Source organism: Gallus gallus, chromosome 9 (genome assembly GCF_016699485.2).
Source record: "Gallus gallus isolate bGalGal1 chromosome 9, bGalGal1.mat.broiler.GRCg7b, whole genome shotgun sequence".
Classification (NCBI taxonomy): domain Eukaryota; kingdom Metazoa; phylum Chordata; class Aves; order Galliformes; family Phasianidae; genus Gallus; species Gallus gallus.
Genome location: NC_052540.1, coordinates 4,218,688 through 4,236,851, shown reverse-complemented (window position 1 = coordinate 4,236,851; position 18,164 = coordinate 4,218,688). Strand labels below are relative to the sequence as shown.

Here is an 18,164-nt window from a genome sequence, read left to right as displayed (position 1 = left end):
TAAAGAATTTCTTCCTCACATCCAACCTAAATTTCCCCTCTTTTAGTTAAAGCCATTCCCCCTTGTTGTCTTTCCTGTTGTCCTGTGGATGTGCTAAACCACAGGATGTACTGGTGTTACTCTGTGACCAAGCAGGGAGCCGCAGGTTGAGCTGCAGGAAGGTAATGAGGTGGCTCTGGGGCTCCTGTAGTGATTGAAACTCTAACCCTCACACAGAAGGCAAGAAAAAATAAACAAAAACAAAGCTGTCACCTCACTCTTTTAGAGACAAGCAAAAATTGTTTGTTCAAAACATCAGTGGAAATGAAACATGTTGACTCAGGGAGAGCAGAAAGGGCAGCATATCACCCTTGGTTCTTCTGACCTATTCCTGCCCCAGAAGCAGATAGCTCGGACCAAACCCATGAGGTGAAAATGTTTCCTTTTGACTTCCTTGGAATGAGAAGATCTGAGTTTCCTTCCTGGAAGAAGCTCTTTTTTTCCCCTAGAACATAACAAGACTCAAGCACCAACGAATGGCATTTACGCTGTATTGAGGCAGCCTAGATGCACAGTAGCCGTTCCCCTCCTCAGGGACATTCCCATGGCCCTAAAATGACCACCTATGCAGTCAGGAACAAACCAGGCCTTTACAGGAGATGCGAGACGAGTCTGCAGAGCCTGCCAAGCTCCTCAGGGCTTGTCCAACGCCTGTCCCTGAGAGCCCAAGCCCTAAGGCTTCCTCTTCTCCTTAAGTGCCTATCTTATTTTGGAACATCCGCTTTTATTTCCTAAATCACATTGAAGCCGTTGGCTGCTTTGAAGACATTGTTTGTCACTCAGGGGGGAATCAGATTTTTAAATAACTTCCAGTATCACGTTTTCAGATAACCAAACTTGAAGCTCACGTAGGCACACCAGCCCCAGCTGGGCTTTGCCATTCACATGGAAAAAGGGCGGTGTAACACCGATGCCAGCTCCCACCGTTTGGGCTCAGAAGTCCTCTTGAGCCTCGGGGTAAGAACCAGGCAGGGCCAGATGGCCAATTCCATGGCAAAATTGTCAGCTTTGCTGCAAAACCTGCATTAACCAGCTCCTGTAGGCCATCATACCTCTGGTTAAAGCCCAACCAACTGATGCTCCGTAAGAACAGGCAATGGCCTCAGGGAAGGCTCCCATACTACTTCTGCCTATGGAAGGTGGAACGTTCTCCCAGACATTAACACAAGTGAGAAGCTCCATCTCAGCCACCTCATCCCCTTGCCCCAGTTCTTTATCTCCCTAACACCCACACCATAAACAAAGCCCTACAGAGAACAGCTGGCTGACAAGGAACGGGGCACCGTCATGGGGCTGATCTCACCTGAGTCCCTCTGTATGCTCACCCCATGCCCTGGAGGCCAGGAGCCCCTCTCCAGCTCAGCTTGAACGCCTGAAGGAAAAAAAAAAGCGACACAAAGCAACGCTCTTCCTACTCACCAACATACAGCGGAGAATTGTTTGCTTCTGCAAAGTCATCCACGTAGGAGATCCCAAAGGGCTGGATGGGAACGGTCCCAATTCCAGCCAACAGCTGGGCAATGACCATCATTGCCCATATGCTGCTGGCCTCCTTCTGGGGGTCCTGGGTGGCATTCGGGCACACAAACTTGTTCTCTGCATAGCAGAGCTCAGGCTGGACCTGGCTTTTGTTACCTGCAATGGAAAAGAAGGAGCATCACAGAGCTGAGCACACTCCTACCTGCTCCTACATCGATACTGCTGGGGCATGTAGTGATAAATTGGCTCAGGCTGACCCTAATTTTCACCTCCCAGCTCAGGCTGACCCTAATTCCCACCTCTCCTCTGCACAGCTGCATTAAATCTGCAAACATTAGCTGTCTTCCAAGTCTGTCCCTAGGTGCATGCTGTTGGAGTTGGGATGGATTGCTTGTTTTGTTTAGCACTCCTCATCACCTTTACCCCCCTGGGGTACTGCACTCGGCTCAGGGTAGCGAACAGCTCAGCTGTGGGTTTTATCACATTAAAGAAGAAGGAAGCAAAGTAATTTTTGCAAGTGCAGAGGAGAAAGGTCAGCCCTGCAACCCCATTGCACTGAGTCACATTCAGGCCGTCAGGGGAGAATAAAAAAACTCTTCATTGTGGCTGCAGCAGTGCTGGGCTCGGCCAAGTGACAGCAGCCCTTCTCGGAGCCGGTGGGAAAGTGTAAATATTCAGCAATGGATGGAAAAACCTGTTTTGCCTGCAAAATGACTGTGTTACTGAGCAAACAAAGTAAGCTCTGGTCTGCTCCTGTTCGCTCTTCCCCTCCTGGCTTTTTTTGTTATTATTGCTCTTTGTAATTTCTTTTCTACATTTCGATCGCACCTTCCTCACTCGTGTATTAACTGTGGATTTTCTATGCCTCTGAGCAAGCAGAAATGAGAGACCCAAATGCTTGCCTGGTGACTGGGGGCTCTCATTGGCATATCGTGGCGGTACATTCCTAATAGTCACCACAAAATTCCTGACGTGAGCTCAATTGCAGCTGCACGGCCAGGAGGGTCTGTGCCGCCAGACAGAAGGAGCCTCCTTGGCTAATAAAGATTTTATGGCAGCAGCAGTGAGAGCCACAGAAGTTAAACAAGGACAATCTAACCCAGGACTGGTTTTTTCCGTCTCAGCGGTCATTGCTCACTGGTGGGACCAGGATCCGGCCCCAGTTGGGTGGCACCGGCCTTCCCACACCTGGCAAAGCAGAGCTCCCCTGTTCAGGGGGAGCAGGGATGGGAGGAACCTGCGAGCAGAACCCTTCCTTGTGCTTTGCTCCCTGCCCATGCATGGAGTCCCATTGTGCTGAGCAGGCGGACCATGAACACCTCCTGTGGTGGCAAACTCGCAGCCAAAGCAACCCATCGGCTCCCTGACAAAGCCACGGCTCCTGCAGCACGGATTACAAGCCTCTCCAGGAGAAAGCACCTCCTAACCAGAGGTGTGGGGTGACCTCTGCCACCCCCTTGGTGGCACAGCATGGGGACTGCAGCTTGGCTGAGTCCTGCGTTCTGAAACAGGAGCTGGCATCGTGCACACCAGCTGGTTCCCAAAGCCTGCCCAGTTAAATCAGAAGCCATTAAGTCTCTTACTGGCTAGAGCAGGGATGGGGCATACACATTAGTACTCCTCTTTGAAGCTTTCTCATCGGCCAGATGGACTGCTTCACCCTCAGAGCATGTGAGAACCAACACACACCATGGCTACAAACATCTTGAGTATATCAGTACTGAGTATATACCAACCATCCCGACAAGACTGATGTGGGCAGGACTGTTCTGGCATGAACCGAGCTCAGCATTCAGAAAAGCTGAAGGCACTGCAGAGCCTTTGCGTGCCCTTGGGAATTAGAATCATAGAACACAGAATCACTGTGGTTGGAAAAGACCTCTAAGATCCCTAGGTCCAACCCCAGCCCACCCCAACGTGCCCACTGACCACGTCCTTCAGTGTCACATCTCCATGGCTCTGAACACCTCCAGTGGCTCCCTCACCTCCCTGGGCAGTGTGTGACAATGCATTACCACTCTTGCTGAGTTTTTCCTAATATCCAAAATTTCTAAATGCACCACTGCCCTCCCCTCCAAGAAAATCACAGAAATGAAGGGGTTCCTCCAAAGTTATAAGGATACAAGCATCATCTCCAAAAACAAAACTGTGGCTCAAGCAAGATGTCCAGAAGAGGCAGAAGGGACACCACGTGCTATTATCACATTCAGAAGGGGTTGCAAAACTATACTGAAGTTGGGCCTCAAATAGTAAATCCGTGCCTTAAGTCCCTCTAAGCACTCCAAATTCTTCATGGAGTGGATATAACTGCCCTCCCCCTTTTGGGGAAGCACAGTCACCTCTTTGTTGGTGGCTTTTCTTTGACTTTTGCAGGCAAGAACAGCTTGAAAGTGGTGTCACCACCCAGAACTGTACAATGGATTGCTGCATCCTGCATTTGTGCTTCGTGCTCATAGTTTTGCTCTTGTGAGGTGGTTGGCCCTCAACCAATTATGTGTGCTCCTTCAGATATCCTACATGACCATAAGGCATTTGGGGAAGACACAAGGAGGAGAAGACCAGGACATCTGAGTGTCCATAGAGGGTGAATTGAGGTTCTTCATCCCCATGCTAAGACAAGACCTGGTGGAGCACAGCACTGATGTGCCCATGGAGGGTGAATTCAAGATGCATATATCTACATCAAGAACCAAGAGTGATGTTAGCCCTTAGCCCTTGGTTGACTCTTCTCCTGTGCATGGCCACTACCCACATGGTCACAACAGGACCAGGGGAAGATCTCCCGCTCTGCTTTCTCCTAATATCCCCTCCTCAGGAAGGATGGGGGCACTTACCAGCACTAAGTGTGGTGTATTCATAGGGGTCTGAGAGGAAGTGGGGCAGGGTCACCAGGAAGGCTCCCAGTGCCAGCAGCAGCCCCCCAGCTCCAATCACCCGTGGGCGGTGCACTCGGCTGCCGAAGTAGCTGACAAAGATGATGAGGACCACATTGCCGATCTGGAAAGAGCAAAGTGAAACAGGAAGGACATTAGGAGATGCCTCAGAGAAAGACAGGTCCCCGATGATCATGTCCAAATGAGTAGAGAGCTTGCTTAGTCACTCATGCTTGTTTGACCCTCCTAAAAGCTGGAACAGGACAACCCTCAGCTTCACTCTGCAGATTCATAGCAATCACTGCTTCCTTCTTATCAAAAGCCAGCAGGCCTTAGCTCCCTGTGTGCATCCCTTGTCATCAGAGCCTGCTTCACAACCTGCCTAGGATCTGGCTGGGGCTCCGCTCACCACCCACGTGTTCCCCACTCCATAAGATGTGGCAAAAACCTGATGATTCCCTCAAATCCAGCAAGAAACTTAGTTTATCACCTTCATTCCCATAATTCTAAGCCAACACAAGATAAGGTACAAAGTACAGCTCATTGCAAATGTTTGTGACATCAGATGTTTGCTTTCAGGCAACAGGACGAGCACACAAAAATTACCATTACATGGCTTTTTCTCAGCCGTGTGAGACAAGCTATACATTTTAACCCCAGCACGTATATATCCTTTTTATACATGTTTACATGGGATCCCTTGTTTGTCTGCTTGTGGTTTTTGTTCTTGGAATTGCTACAGACTGGGCAAGCAAAGATTACAGTGCAAGGAATGCTGGATTTTGATTTGGAATTACATCTCGAAGCATAAGCTCACATGAGTTTAAATAATTTGGATAAGGAGCGCAAGGGTTACTGCTGTATTGCTGCTGTGAGCAGTAGAATACTTTGTAAGACATTGTTATGTCAGTTTTGGATGACATGGTACAGCCCTCTACATTGGGTCTCTTCTTTTTTGTGGTTTGTGCCTACTTCTAACCAGTGTGATGTCCTTCGCTGAATTTTTCTTTTTAACCTTGGCTGCGTGCATTGGTTGGGATAAGACCTGGGCACCTACATCTCCAAGGTCCCAGGAGGATTCCCAGTTCCCAGAGCCCGTTGATCAAAGATCCCACGCAAGAAGAGCAGCCATAGGCAAGGTGAGCAGCCAACAAGCACTTTTTGGCTGTGCCATCAAAATAAAGTCTCTCCCAGCAGGCCTTTTCCTAGCTAGTCTTGAAAAGCTAGCAGAAAGGATGCAATCTGTGACAATATGATCCAGAGAATTCATTCCAGAGGAGTAAGGAGTAAGCATTACACAAGTGTAATGGCATATACCTCAAAGGGTTGCATATCTCCTCATGCTTCCAGAACTGCCTAATGATCTTGTCATTAAGTGGTCACTCACGATGTGTCAGGTTTAAATCAAGGCAGTTTCCACCCTGAAGCCTCTTAAGAAGCTGAGCTGCACTTCGGACACAGTTTAGATTGAGGTCAACTCAGTAACTTAACGTCAGTGACAGAGAGTGCGTTGCCACAGGGCCATCGGGAGCTGGGAGAGATGGGGGAAGGTCTGGATCCTGGTAAGACTACTGGCCAGAGTCTGCTTCTACAGAAAGTTTGGATAGATTCAGGCCAGGGTCATTCCTCAAGCTGACTGAGAACCCTATGAAAATGGATATTTTACTGGTAGCTGTTCAGAGAGCTGTAGTTGTGAATGCTACTCATCACGAAATGCTCTTCCTAGAAGCTGTGTGATCAAGGGAGAAGCAGACTGCATGCTTTCTGCCTCCCAGTCACATCTCTGTTGGAGATGTATGGCATCCTAGGGTGGGTTGTCTCCTCCAAATCCTCCTTCTTGCTGCTGTCCTCCATAGCCACGTCCTCACCCTACAACCCTATCTCAGACCTCCTGTCACATGCTACAGCAGAAACAAAGAGGTGTCCAAGTGCTGAGTATACATAGGCATAGCAGACGAAACACCGGATGGGAACAACCTTGAGACTCTATTCTGGGAAGCTCCCACTGTTCTGGTCATCCCTTGGGGCCACACACAAGCACCTCACCCAATTACCTCATGTAAGCTGGAGATGAAACCCGATGAGAGACTGGAGAGCCCGAAGCGCTTCTCAATGGTGGTGAGGCTGCTCTTGAAGTTGGCGCTGTAGAGGAGCTGGGACAGCTGGAGGAGGCCATGGCACAGCACAAACACCTGTGGGCAAAAAAATGTCACTCCAGTCAGTACCGCTGGCTGCCCTGCCAACAGGTAGCTGTTGGGCACCATGCCCTGTGTGAGGGGCTTGGGATACGTATGCACAGGGTCTTGAGGTGGTCAACATGGATGCACTGCTTTCCATTCCCTGAGACCCGCTCCTCCCCACTGGTCCCTTGGATTCCCTTGGCTATAAGGCAAATTGGCTGGGGTGCTGGAGGAAAGCATTTTTAAAGGCCTTAGACACCTCAGAGGGAAAGAACAAAACATGCCCAATGCCTTCTTGCTGCTGGAAGACCTCCGCGATGTTCTAAAAACATCATCTTTCCCCATGCTGGTCTTGGAGCTGGGCCACCAACTCAACCAGAGCATCCCTGGAGCAGAGGAGGGACTATAGGAGTTGATGGATCAGGGCAGGAGCATGGTGGGAAGAGTCAGGGTGGCCGGTGAGAGGGAAGCATTCCTGGCTGGGGATGCAGAGGCAGCTCACCAGTGTCTTTTGATCTATATTTAGTCAGAACAGTTTTCCTTTATTTTCTTTGGAATGGAATGTGTCCCGCCTGGTGCCAGAAGTCTTTTAAAATCTTTTTCTTTAAAAAAAAAAAGAAAGAAAGAAAAGGGAAAAGGTCTTTTTAATTTAAATTCACAGGAAATCAAATATTTGCTGAACACCGGAAGCGTGTCCCATGGAGATAACAGCAGGAAGGCCAGGATGATGGATGGGGGGATCAAAGGTACTGCAGTGCTGACAAATTCCTTATGTCCTGGACAGAGGAACGGCAATGCTCCTCAAGGCTATTTATTTGAAATGGTGTTGGCATTCAGCAGCCTGGGCTCCTTGCATGAAGCCTGGTGTGGAAGGAGAATGAAATCAGCCATGTCTTGTCCTTACAGGCAAGGAGGTGGCTTCCTGGGATGCTTCTCCCACAAGGGAAGATGACACCAGGCAGTTGGCAGAGCTGGGTATCCAAAAGGGTAACAACCAGAAAGGGAGATGAGAGCAGAGAGAATAACCTAGAGACCACAGGGAAATAGAAGATGGATACAGGAAGAGGGATGAGGGTCACTGCGATGAGCACGAGCTCCCCATTGGCAGGGTGTGAGCAGGCACACAGACACACCATGTGCACAGCTGGCATTCTGTCAGCTGAGCAGGAGAGGGCAAGGTCCCAGGCTGGGACATGACTAACACAAAATGCACCCGTGACAATGTGGGATGTGACTTGGGGAATGCTGCTGGGCAGTTGACAAAATGGAAAAGAAACAGCTAAACCAGACAGCTATCTGTCTACTCCTGCACCCAAAAACACCTCCAAGCACGTGTCCTTCTGCTGACGGCTGGACCTGCCACCTTCACTTTCCCAAATCTTGGCCTGGGCTCGTGCGTAATTACTGATCCCAAGTGAGCTGGCCTGATGCAAAGAGGTGACTCTGAGGATGAGAAATGGAGAGGGGATCTTCCTGCCAGAGAACATTAATTTCTGTTCCCGCAGCTCTGGCCAGACCTTACTGAAGTCATTCAAATAAGGAAGCATTAGGGAAACGGAGGAGAGCTGGGACTGCCCGAGATGTGGAGCAGCTGTAGGAGAGCTCTCCCAGCACAGGCACGAGTGGGTTGCTCAGGAGGGAGGAGGGTGGGTCACGGTGGCTGGGTTCAGCTCAGCAGTGTCAGCCTGCTCTGAGGATGAGAAGTGCAAGGATTGGCAGAGGAGAGGTCAGAGGGAGGGGGTGAGCCCATCCTTTGGGTGGGCATTTGGGGACTGGAGCAGGTTGTGGCTCCTGGGGCTGGAAGTGTGCCCTGGGAGCTGCCAGTCTCGGGGCAGCGCTGCTCCACGTCACCTTCTGTATCTGCCAAGCTGTGCTCACGTACCTCCTGGCGCTCTCTCTCCATTATTGCTTACGTAAGAAAACACACTGTCACCACTGTCACCGGTCTTAACTGACAGCGAACTGAAAGTATGCTGAGACTGGACTTTAAAACGGGCTGTAATGAAAAATGAGCTGTTTCGTAAGAGGCTTTTTGGGTTGGCATCATAAATGCAGCCAATAAAATGCTTGGGAAGTTGGGTGAAGTGAGAAAAGAGCATGAACCTGCCATGCATGTGATGACGTGGGTCAGAGTCAGAGCAAGGTAACGAGATTGAGATCTCTTGTTATTTCAAAGAATGAAGTGTTTCTATGGATGGGAGCCCAGCACACCTCTGGGAGGACCAGGGCTCAGGAAGATGGTGGCTCAATGATCGGTAGAGTCTTTTGAGTTTGTGGTTGGTCATGATGATCTTAAGGGTTACTTCATAGAATCACTGAGGTAGGGAAAGACCCCTAAGATCCCCAGGTCCAAACACAGCCCATCCCCCCACGCCACTGACCACGACCCTCAGTGCCACATCTCCATGGCTCTGGAACACCTCCAGGGATGGTGACTCCACCATCTCCCAGGGCAGCCCATTCCAGTGCATCCCCACTCTTTCCAAGAAGATTTTTTTCTTAATATCCAGCCTGACATGATCCTTTAATTCTAAGGTGCTGCCAAGTGCAGCACGGCCACTGCCCCTTCCTCCCTGCTGCCTGGAGCAGTGAGACAAGGATCATTCTTTGCTCTGCTTCCACAACTTCATGCCCTGATAGCAGCACTGCTTTGCTCACCTCCTTCCTCAGTGCCTTCACCCTGGCAGCCCTACCTGTGGGGAACCTGCTGGAGAAGCAAACGAGTGCCAAAGGAAGGGCTTTTCCTTCCACATGGTGGAATAATTTGGGAAGAAAAAACACAACAAACAGCACTGTTTAGAAATCCATTGCTCCCACCATGCCAACTGAGCTACTTTTTACTGCTCCTAAGGTGCCTAGAACTGACTGAAGCCCCACACTCATGGACATCAGTGGCCTCCCTCGGCGGCCCCCAGAAGCAGCAGCTCCATGTTCCACTCCGTGCCACCTCCTTGCCCCAGCTCTACTGTGCTCATATCAGTGCTAATGTGGGAGCAGCCCGGTTGCTAAGGACTCGGATGGAAAGAGCCAGAGCCTAATTTATTAGATGGACACAACAGCTGCTTGGGGAGCAGTAAAAAGAAGCGGAGATCCTTGCAGAGCCCATCAAACTGCTCTCTGCTGATTAATGACACCGAGGTGTGACGTGACCAAGAGCAGGGAGACACACAATGAATCTGGCTGGAGTAAATATTTGGAAAGGACGAGGAGTAAGGACGCTCTGTGAGCTCTTTCCGTCCACACAGTGCTATTTGGAGGTGTATTTTGGGTTTCTGAGAGCCAAACCAAAGCCTTCTGACTTCATTGGAAAGGGTCATCCGTTACTGGAGACCAACAGGCTCTGGCTGAGTCTTGGGAATATCAGGTCGTGAGTTTGCCTTGATTGTACTGAGATTCACCCCCTTCTCCAATCTGGAGGGTTGGAGGAGGTCTAAATTCATCACCCAAAGCAGGAGACCCCAACCTGCCCATTTCATCTGGATATACACGGGGACACAGGGGGAGATACACCTCTATATGCAGTGCCTGCATCTCTGTAGAAGAAAAAAAAAGAGCGCACACACAAAAAAAACCCCACAGTTTCTATCGAGGGAACCAAATACCCTGCCACACACCGTGTCACTCAGCACAACACCTCGGAGCCAGGAGTGTGGTCCAATGGTGAAGCTGGCTCCTAAATCATATTTCTCTTGCAATAAATAAACAAATAAAACAGCCGGGGATTGTCTAGAGCATGCGGCTGCCCTGGTGAGTAGTTGCAATAACGTCCACTGCCAAGTAATCCAAGCTTTACAACCACCAATTGTCAAGTGCAAAGACAATATTTGCTCTTCTCTCAGCTCAGGCACGCGTGGGATTTGCCGGATCCTGAGCTCTGTGCAAGCCCTGCCTCGCTCAGCTGCGTGGAGAGAGGCGCCGGGGGAAGGCACGTGGCTGCCATGCGGTGCAGGTGCATGGCAGAATGAAGGAGGAGTTTGAGTGGGGGTCAGACCTCGGCGCGTGAGGTATGGTCTTCCCTGCTGGGAAGTACTTCTGCTTGCAATCTCTGGTGCGTGCTGCAAGCAGCCATCCCACTCCTGCAGGCAGACCGGCTGCACGGTTGGGTCTTCGCTTTCACTTTCTCTGTGCTCTGCCTGAGGCTCTGTCCGTGATCTCCCGGAGGCAGCTTCAGATTCGTTCTGTCTTCCCAGCCCCACAAACGTGTGCAAACACTCCTCCCACACACCCACAGCTCCGTATCAGCGACACTCCTCTCCTATTTTTCTTGTGATAATCTTATCTCTGCTGACCACTCCTTGACTGTGTTTGGGCACAGAACCACCTCACCCCTCATAAAATCGACTCCTTTCATGTCTCCTAGACCTTGATCCCACTGAACTTTCCAACCTGTTTTACCCTCTGGCTCTTCCCCATCCTGCTGCTGATGTTCTTTCAGACGCTTCTTCCACTTCAGAATGCAACCCCACCAAACCCAGGTACAGCACAGCGTTGGATGCACCAAAGCCCAGAACCACCAGCAGCACCACCATGAGTGCCGAGGACCCCGCTTGCTCCAGGTGCTTCTCTCCACTTGCCCTTCATCCTGCTGCTTCTTTGCCACATATCTCCCCAAGGCACCATCCCTCCTTGCACAGCACCCAGTATTGGAAACACCCCCTGATTTTCTTGATTGGTCTGGTGGCCCCGACACAGCACGACCGCTCAATGCTTCGCTCTCCAGCATCAAGTCATACTGCCTTCAGGATGAACGCCAATGACTCGATGCACCTTCTATTCTGGCTAACATTTCAACAGAGACTCCTAATCTCTTCCAACAGGATGCAGGAGCACAACAACTCCTGCATCTCCGGTCTTCTGAAATGCACTCCCCTCAACAAACTCCTTCAGTTCCTTTGACGAACAGGACAACACTTGCCCTGGCACTGCTGGGACCTCAGACCCCAAGGCAAGGCTTCATTCCTCTCTCGCAGAAGACCCCCTGGCAATCTAGAGAGGAGAGATCCATCTACCCTCAGCTTCTTTCAGCTGACACTGGTGACAGTAATCCTCTGTCATCCTCCTGGCTCCTGTCCCACTCAATGCAGGCTCAATGCCTCCTGCCGCTTGCACCCCAGTGCCTCCCAGCTGAAAGCAGCACAGCTCAGCTAAAGAATGGGATATTTAGAGAGCCCTCCTCCTTGTCGTGCTCCTGCGGACCCAGGACAAGCAATTAGCTTCCAATTAGATTAGCACAAAACCACACAAAGGACAATTAAGGCAAAGAGGCTGAACCATTTGTAGTTGGAAAGAGGAACTGCAAATAGATAACACCTCAGGAAGAGCCCTAATTCGGGGCAAGGTGGTTGGCATGCTGTTGGAAGGCATTTTGCACCCTGTTAACTTTCTTCCAGGCAATATAAGGCCAAATTCTGGAGGGCTTCAAGCACCCCCATGTTCCACACAGAGAAACAGGAGCAGAGACCAGGTTGCTCCAGCGAGGGATATAGGGCAGACACCCCATGGGCTGCACCAGATGATGCTGCTCAGTATCAGAGCAGACAGCCCCAGCGTTATTGCAGTCTGGTCATTAATTGCCATGCACGACACGGAGTGACTTTCACAGAGCCAACGAGGAACTGCCCCCAGCTGTGTCCCCATGGGGCACTGCACTCGGCTGGGATTGTGTGCTGGCACCGCATCCACAGAGCATCTCCTCCTGCATCCCAGCAGGAGGGCTGCCACAGAGCTGCCACCCCATCCTGCCCTTCAAATCCCCACAGGCTGCTCAAACCCACTGCTTTCCACCAGCAGCTTTCCCTCTGCACTGACCACAGTGCTGGGAAGTAGCAGGAGGGACCTCGCTGGGATACCCCATGCTTCTGCCCTCCCTGAACTCCTACACAGACTTTCCCTGACACATTGCCCACAGCACACCAAGGGCTTATCGTGCAGCTAAGACATTTATGGCACACCTTGTCCTTCATCTCAAAACAGCTTCCCAGATCTGGAAGTTCCATCCTGATGCTTTCATTTTCTACCCCTTCTTGGGGAACTGAGAGCACTGACAGCCTCCACTTGCTTTACTGCCTTGAAGCAGGGTTTGTTTTTTTAAGGCATGCATATTTTTAAAACAAATCTTGCAGTGCAGGAAAAGCGAGCAGCTCAGGAAAGGCATCACCTGTCACTTTACACACATTTGATCTTAAAAGCAGGAGCCTTTCCCCAGTGGATGGCTCCATCCACACAGTGCACATCACCCCACCGATGCGCAGTGACAAACCCCTGCATGCTAATGGTATGGCAATGCTTTGCAGCTTTACCCACTGGAGCAGCCTGAAAGACATCGGGACACCTTCAGTCTCCCGTCCCATCACACATCAGCAGTTCCACATTATGCTCTGTTACATGGCTCTTCCTGGCCAGGAAGGGCAATCGTGTCACCTGCTCAGACAGCAGCAGGGACTTAGGGACACAGGACTGGAAGGAGCAGCTCCCTCCGTGCTGCTGGCACGCTTGCCTGTGACCCCAAAACATCAGCACTTGATGGCAAACCAAACTCCTCCCCACCCCAGACCTCATGCCCTGGCTTACTGAAGCTACTCTGAGCCGGGAAGCGCTGCAGACGTGTGCTCAGTGATGCTGCTGGGGAAGCACACCCAGGGATGGGTCCCCTGCCAGGACCCCAACATTGCACCCCGCTGCCTGAAGCGCTGCGAAGCAAAACGAGAGAACCCCACAGCCATCTCCACCACTCCCAAAGCTGCCCCTCTCCCCGCTGGGAATGGACACAGTCCCGGGAGGGACAGCGTTTTGCTTTCGCACCAGGATGTGGTTAATCATTCCCCGGCAGCAGCACACCGTGTACCGGACGCAGCACATCGCGCCGCTCGCACCGAGCCCTGGTGCTCCGCAACCTCATCTGGGGCCATGCTGTGGGATTTGCTCTCTGCCCCTTTTTTATCAGCCTCGTTTTCAGCACCGGGACTGCATCGGTGCCAACCTCCTCCTCCCGCATCGCCGCTCCTTACCTTGATGTTGCAGAAGATACCACGGGAGCAGGTGCTGGAGCTTTTGGGGATATCCACTGGGGACTTGGCGGCTTCGGGATGGACCCCCATGGTGCACCCCAGCAGATGGGCTGTGTGAGGGCTCCGGCCCCGTCCTGCTCCGAAAACGGTGAGCCGATGAGTGAGCCAGGCAGCGTGAGCGCAAAGTTTTTATAAGTCCACACTCGGGAGCGATGATGAAACCCTTTCTCCTCCCTCTTTTCCTTTGGGTGTAGAGGGAACTTTAAAGCTGCAGGAAGCCAGCACAGGCGTGCGGCGAGCCGGTGGGAGCCCATCGGGTCCGAGTGTTTTGGGGATGGGGACTGCAGGAGAGATCCCTCCCTCTGGCAAGGAGTCACAGAGTGAAACGTGACCCAACCTCCTCCCACCCTTCTTGCGTGGAAAAATCGTGTTTGTGTGATTCCTGGATGGTGTTTTAAGGAATACATCTCTGGGGCTTTGTTTATGTGGAGCACTGATTTATTGGCACAAGGGAGAAGTGTCAGAGGGAGAAGGGCTGGGGGGGAGGGAGGAGCTGGCTTCAGGCACTTGATCAGAATTATTTTCCCTATGTGAAGTGAGGAGAGAGGGAGCCAGGTGGGTTGTCCTGAGCCTGGAGACCTCAGATCCCAGCTCCTAGAGCTGTGCTGGGGGGATACGGTGGGTCCTGATGAGGGGGAGCTCATGAGTGTGTGGCAATAGTAGAGCAGTGCCAGGGTGGGTGTGACATCTCCCCACGGGTACAGGTTCCCCAAAGTGGGGGGTTCCTGGCAAAGGATGGCAGAGGAGGTTGGAGGAGACCCAGAGGCACCCAGTGCCACCCACAGGTGCCCGCTGGCCACGAGAGGGGGCCTGACACCATGGGAGAGGGACCCGCGGGCTGCCCTCAGCTGCAGAGCATCGCTGTGGGGAAATCAGCACTGATATGGGATAACTCTTTGGGGTGCTGCCTTCCCCATGCCCTGCGAGCACTATATGCAGGGACAAGTGGGTACTCCCGGTCTGCAGCACAGCAAACATCTTGCCTCCCCACCTCACTTTCTCCCCCCACTGCCAACATTTCCGGATTTACGGGCTCTGAACTCATCCCCTTTATCCGCCTCTCTCCCCTCCTCTTGTCCCCCCCAAAGAGATGCAATGGCTGTGAAGTTTCAGCATCACAGCAAGGAAAGCCCAGCTCTGTGACACTCACGGCCCTCCACTCACCTCCTTATCGCCCCACGTGCTGCCAAGCCCATTTTCCAAGGAATGCCTGATCTGCTGGCAAGCAGCTCCAGCACTTCAGTTTGTCCTGCACAGATGCATGATGCTCTCTCTGGTGTAAGAACCTCGTTTACCTTACAGCTGCCACAGCCACCTCAGGCACATCCCCCTGCAAGCAGAGAGATACTGTCATGGCCACCCCCCTACGATGCCCCCAGAGAGCACAGGATGTGGGCTCAGCCCCCACCCAGCAGCAGGGCACCATCACGGCTCCCAGCCTCTATCCCACTGGAAGGGAAATTCCAGCTGTGATCCCCTTTTGGCTTTCTCTTAGGAGAAAACAGGGCTCGTGCCTCTGTTTGGGGATTCTGCACTGTGTTTTATCTCTTCCAGTGTTACGGCTCTGGCTGCTGATGAGTGCACAGAAGGACCGTGATTTACGGCGCTGAGAAGGGGAGGGAATTTGGCTCCAGATCCTCATCTTGGTGCTTCATTAGGCGATACTTCTGATGTCCAGGGCCTGGCAGGAGAAGCCCTGTGCTGGCAGATTCAGTCCATTTTACGCAGCTCCCAGAGCCAGTTTTCTTCCTTGGCCTTTGGGATGGCTTCCCAGGGCCAGAGGAGTGCCTGACCAAGGCATCAACTGGGAGGAGACCTCACTGCCACTGTGGGGCTTTTCATCCCCCCCCCCCCCCCACCCCGTGTACATCATCCACTGCGGGATGGTCACCTTGCTTGCATCAGAGCCTCAAGAGCTGTGTTCTCTGCAGGAAAAATTGGGTCAAACTCTTTTGGATTGACCATAGCTTTTCTCTTTCCCTGCATCAGCCACCTGATTTCTCTCTGTCAAGCGTGGGGTGATGTTTTCATGCAAAGCCCTGAATATCTCTGCTTTTCTACCCGTGTTCCATCTGGTATGGACTGAAGGCCACACCCCAGTGCCCCCCCCCCCCCCCCCCCCCCCCATGTATCTACAGCCCATTCTTCTCAATTTGCCCACTGGGCTTTGGTGTGCCCTCACACACCAACACGTACCCACCAACGCTCAACTTCACAGATCACCCTGACCCCAAGGGAAACTTGTACTGAAAGCAGAGGTGCTGCTCTTTGTTCTGGTCAGTGGTGCAAGGGGATGTGAAGACAGAGACACCGAGAGAGACGTGCCATGATGGGATGCCCTTGGGAGGCTCTGCAAGAGAGAGGAGGGAGAAAAGCCCGTGTCCTCCCAGCCATGCCTGAGGTTTCACTGGAAATTACAGACCGTGAGAGGCTGGGTTTAACTTCCCAGCAGGTTGTGTTTGATCTGGAGCAGAAAGACCGGTCAGATGGATGCTCAGCCCCACCAGGTGAGCAGGCTTGGCCAATTCACAGCCCAACCTGCCCCGGGGCTGACAGCATGCTGGCAGCTCTGGGGATAAGGGATGGCCAGGCCCCAGTGCAGGAGGTGACGCTGCTCAGCCCACAGCCACCACCCGGGGATTAGGAGTGAGGTCAGGGCTGGGTGAAAGCAGTGATGGAGCCTGCAGGTGCCAGCAGAAGTGTGTGTCAGCACCAAACCAGCTCTCCCGTGGCTGACTTAAAGAAGAGGACATTTGAATGAATAACACACGTTTAGCTACTCTCTCAGCCCTGCTCTCCATCCTGCACAAAGCCCACCCAACTGAGCCACATGCCTGCAGGGCAGTGGCAGAAGCAAAGCATGTTCTGGAAGCACAGTGAGGGAGCAGAAGGTTGTGATTGGACTATTTCAGCCATCTAGTCCCCCCCCCCCTTCCACCTCCCCCTTTGGGGATGCCATCCTTTAGGTGTAATGTTCAGAGTCTTTTTGCTCAGCATGTTTCAGAGAAGAAGTATTGATGAGGGACAGACTCTGTTGTGATAGGGTAAGTAGAAATGGTTTCAAATTAAAAGATGGGAGATTTAAACTGGGTATAAGGAAGTTTTTTACAGTAAGAACAGCGAGGCTTTGGCACAGGTTGTCCAGAGAGGTGGTGGATGTTCCATTGCTGAAAACACCCAAGGTCAGGCTCAGCAGGGCTCTGAGCAGCTGATGGAGCTGTAGGCGTTCCTGTTGACTGCAGGGGTTGGACCAGATGGCCTTTTGAGGGTCCCTTCCAACTCAAAAAATTCTATGATTCTAAGGTTGGTGAAGGAAAGAGGTAAGACACTGAAATTAAAATTCCCTCTAGATTCTGACATGGCTGAATAAACTCACCTTGAATAAACAGGAATGAATGCAAGGATGGAAGGTGATGTGCATTGCTCTGAGCAAGCTGGGTGCTGCCAATAGCAGGGGCCAGCACGCAGCAGCAAGATCCCCATGCCCTTCATGCCCTGCTGGTGCTCTCAGAGTGTGGCTCTCGAAATACCCAGGTGTTTGTAGTTGGGCCAGAGCCTTTGCTGCAGGATGTGTTCTGCAAGCCCAGAACAAAGAGTCCCTGCCACAAAGGATTCACAATCTGAAGCATCAGTATCCTGTAGTAAGAGCAATTAGAGGAGGCAGACAAGGATCTGATGTTGCCATTCAAAGAAGGGCTGTATTTCCTTGACACTGCTTCAAGAGAGCATGATGAGACAGTAATTTAGTACTGCCTGCTGCCAATGAGCTTCACAGTCACTAAAAAGTCAGGAACAGTGCCCCTAAGCAAGGCTAATAAATGTAGAGAGCCTCATATTTTTGTAGCTTTGCTAAACCCTGCTTCATCCACAAACCTACAGACCCAGGGTAACAGGATGCCTGGGTAGGAATGGGCTCAGGAGCCCTCAGCTGTGTCCTGGGAGTATTTCAGACTGTAGAGGAAAAGCACTGAGAAACAGCATCCCAAAGGCTCAGAGAGGAGGATTTTCCTTCATCCTGGTGACAGCCACGTGCCCACCCCGCCATGTCCCATTGCAAATCTCCACCTTCTTGAAAGGCCATTGGGTACATTGACTTTTTACCTTGGAAATGATTCTAATTAGCTGCTCTGCCCCCTCTAAAAGACCTCAGTGCGCCCACACAGCCAACACCATCTGAATGAAAATTAATAAAAAATTCAGCAAGAAAAAGCTGCAATGAAAACTACCCCATTACCTGACAGGAGCCATCCAAGCACTGTGCAATGGCCAGGGCTCTGCTTTCATCCCTCCCGAAGCCGTGGGAAGGACAGTTAAACCACAGCTCTGCGATGTTTGTCTGCTTTCCTCTGGAAGGGGCTGTATTTAATAAAAAGCGGATAAAAGAGGGTGAATTCCACACATCCCATTCCGAATATCATACCAGTGCTCATAGCACTGCGAGTCCTGAAGCTCTGGGCACTGTTAAGTATGGAGTCACGTATCAAAGAAATTGAAAACGGTTCAATCCCCACTAATTTACAGCAAAA

The 18,164-nt window shown here is 51.6% G+C and overlaps 1 protein-coding gene across 3 annotated transcripts in view; it reads right to left on the bottom strand.

Annotated features, from left to right (window-relative positions):
• SLCO2A1 (solute carrier organic anion transporter family member 2A1) overlaps positions 1-18,164 on the bottom strand; it is a 41,771-nt gene that overhangs the window by 9,848 nt on the left and 13,759 nt on the right. Inside the window, exons 2-8 of one of the 3 annotated variants that reach the window (XM_046898410.1) lie at positions 17,873-17,994; positions 15,835-15,988; positions 14,803-14,968; positions 13,579-13,712; positions 6,446-6,583; positions 4,353-4,515; positions 1,459-1,674 (exon numbers count right to left, since the gene is read on the bottom strand). In XM_046898410.1, the coding sequence (XP_046754366.1) occupies positions 1,459-1,674; positions 4,353-4,515; positions 6,446-6,583; positions 13,579-13,668 (607 nt within the window). In that variant the 5' untranslated portion in view covers positions 13,669-13,712; positions 14,803-14,968; positions 15,835-15,988; positions 17,873-17,994. 3 annotated transcript variants of the gene reach the window in all.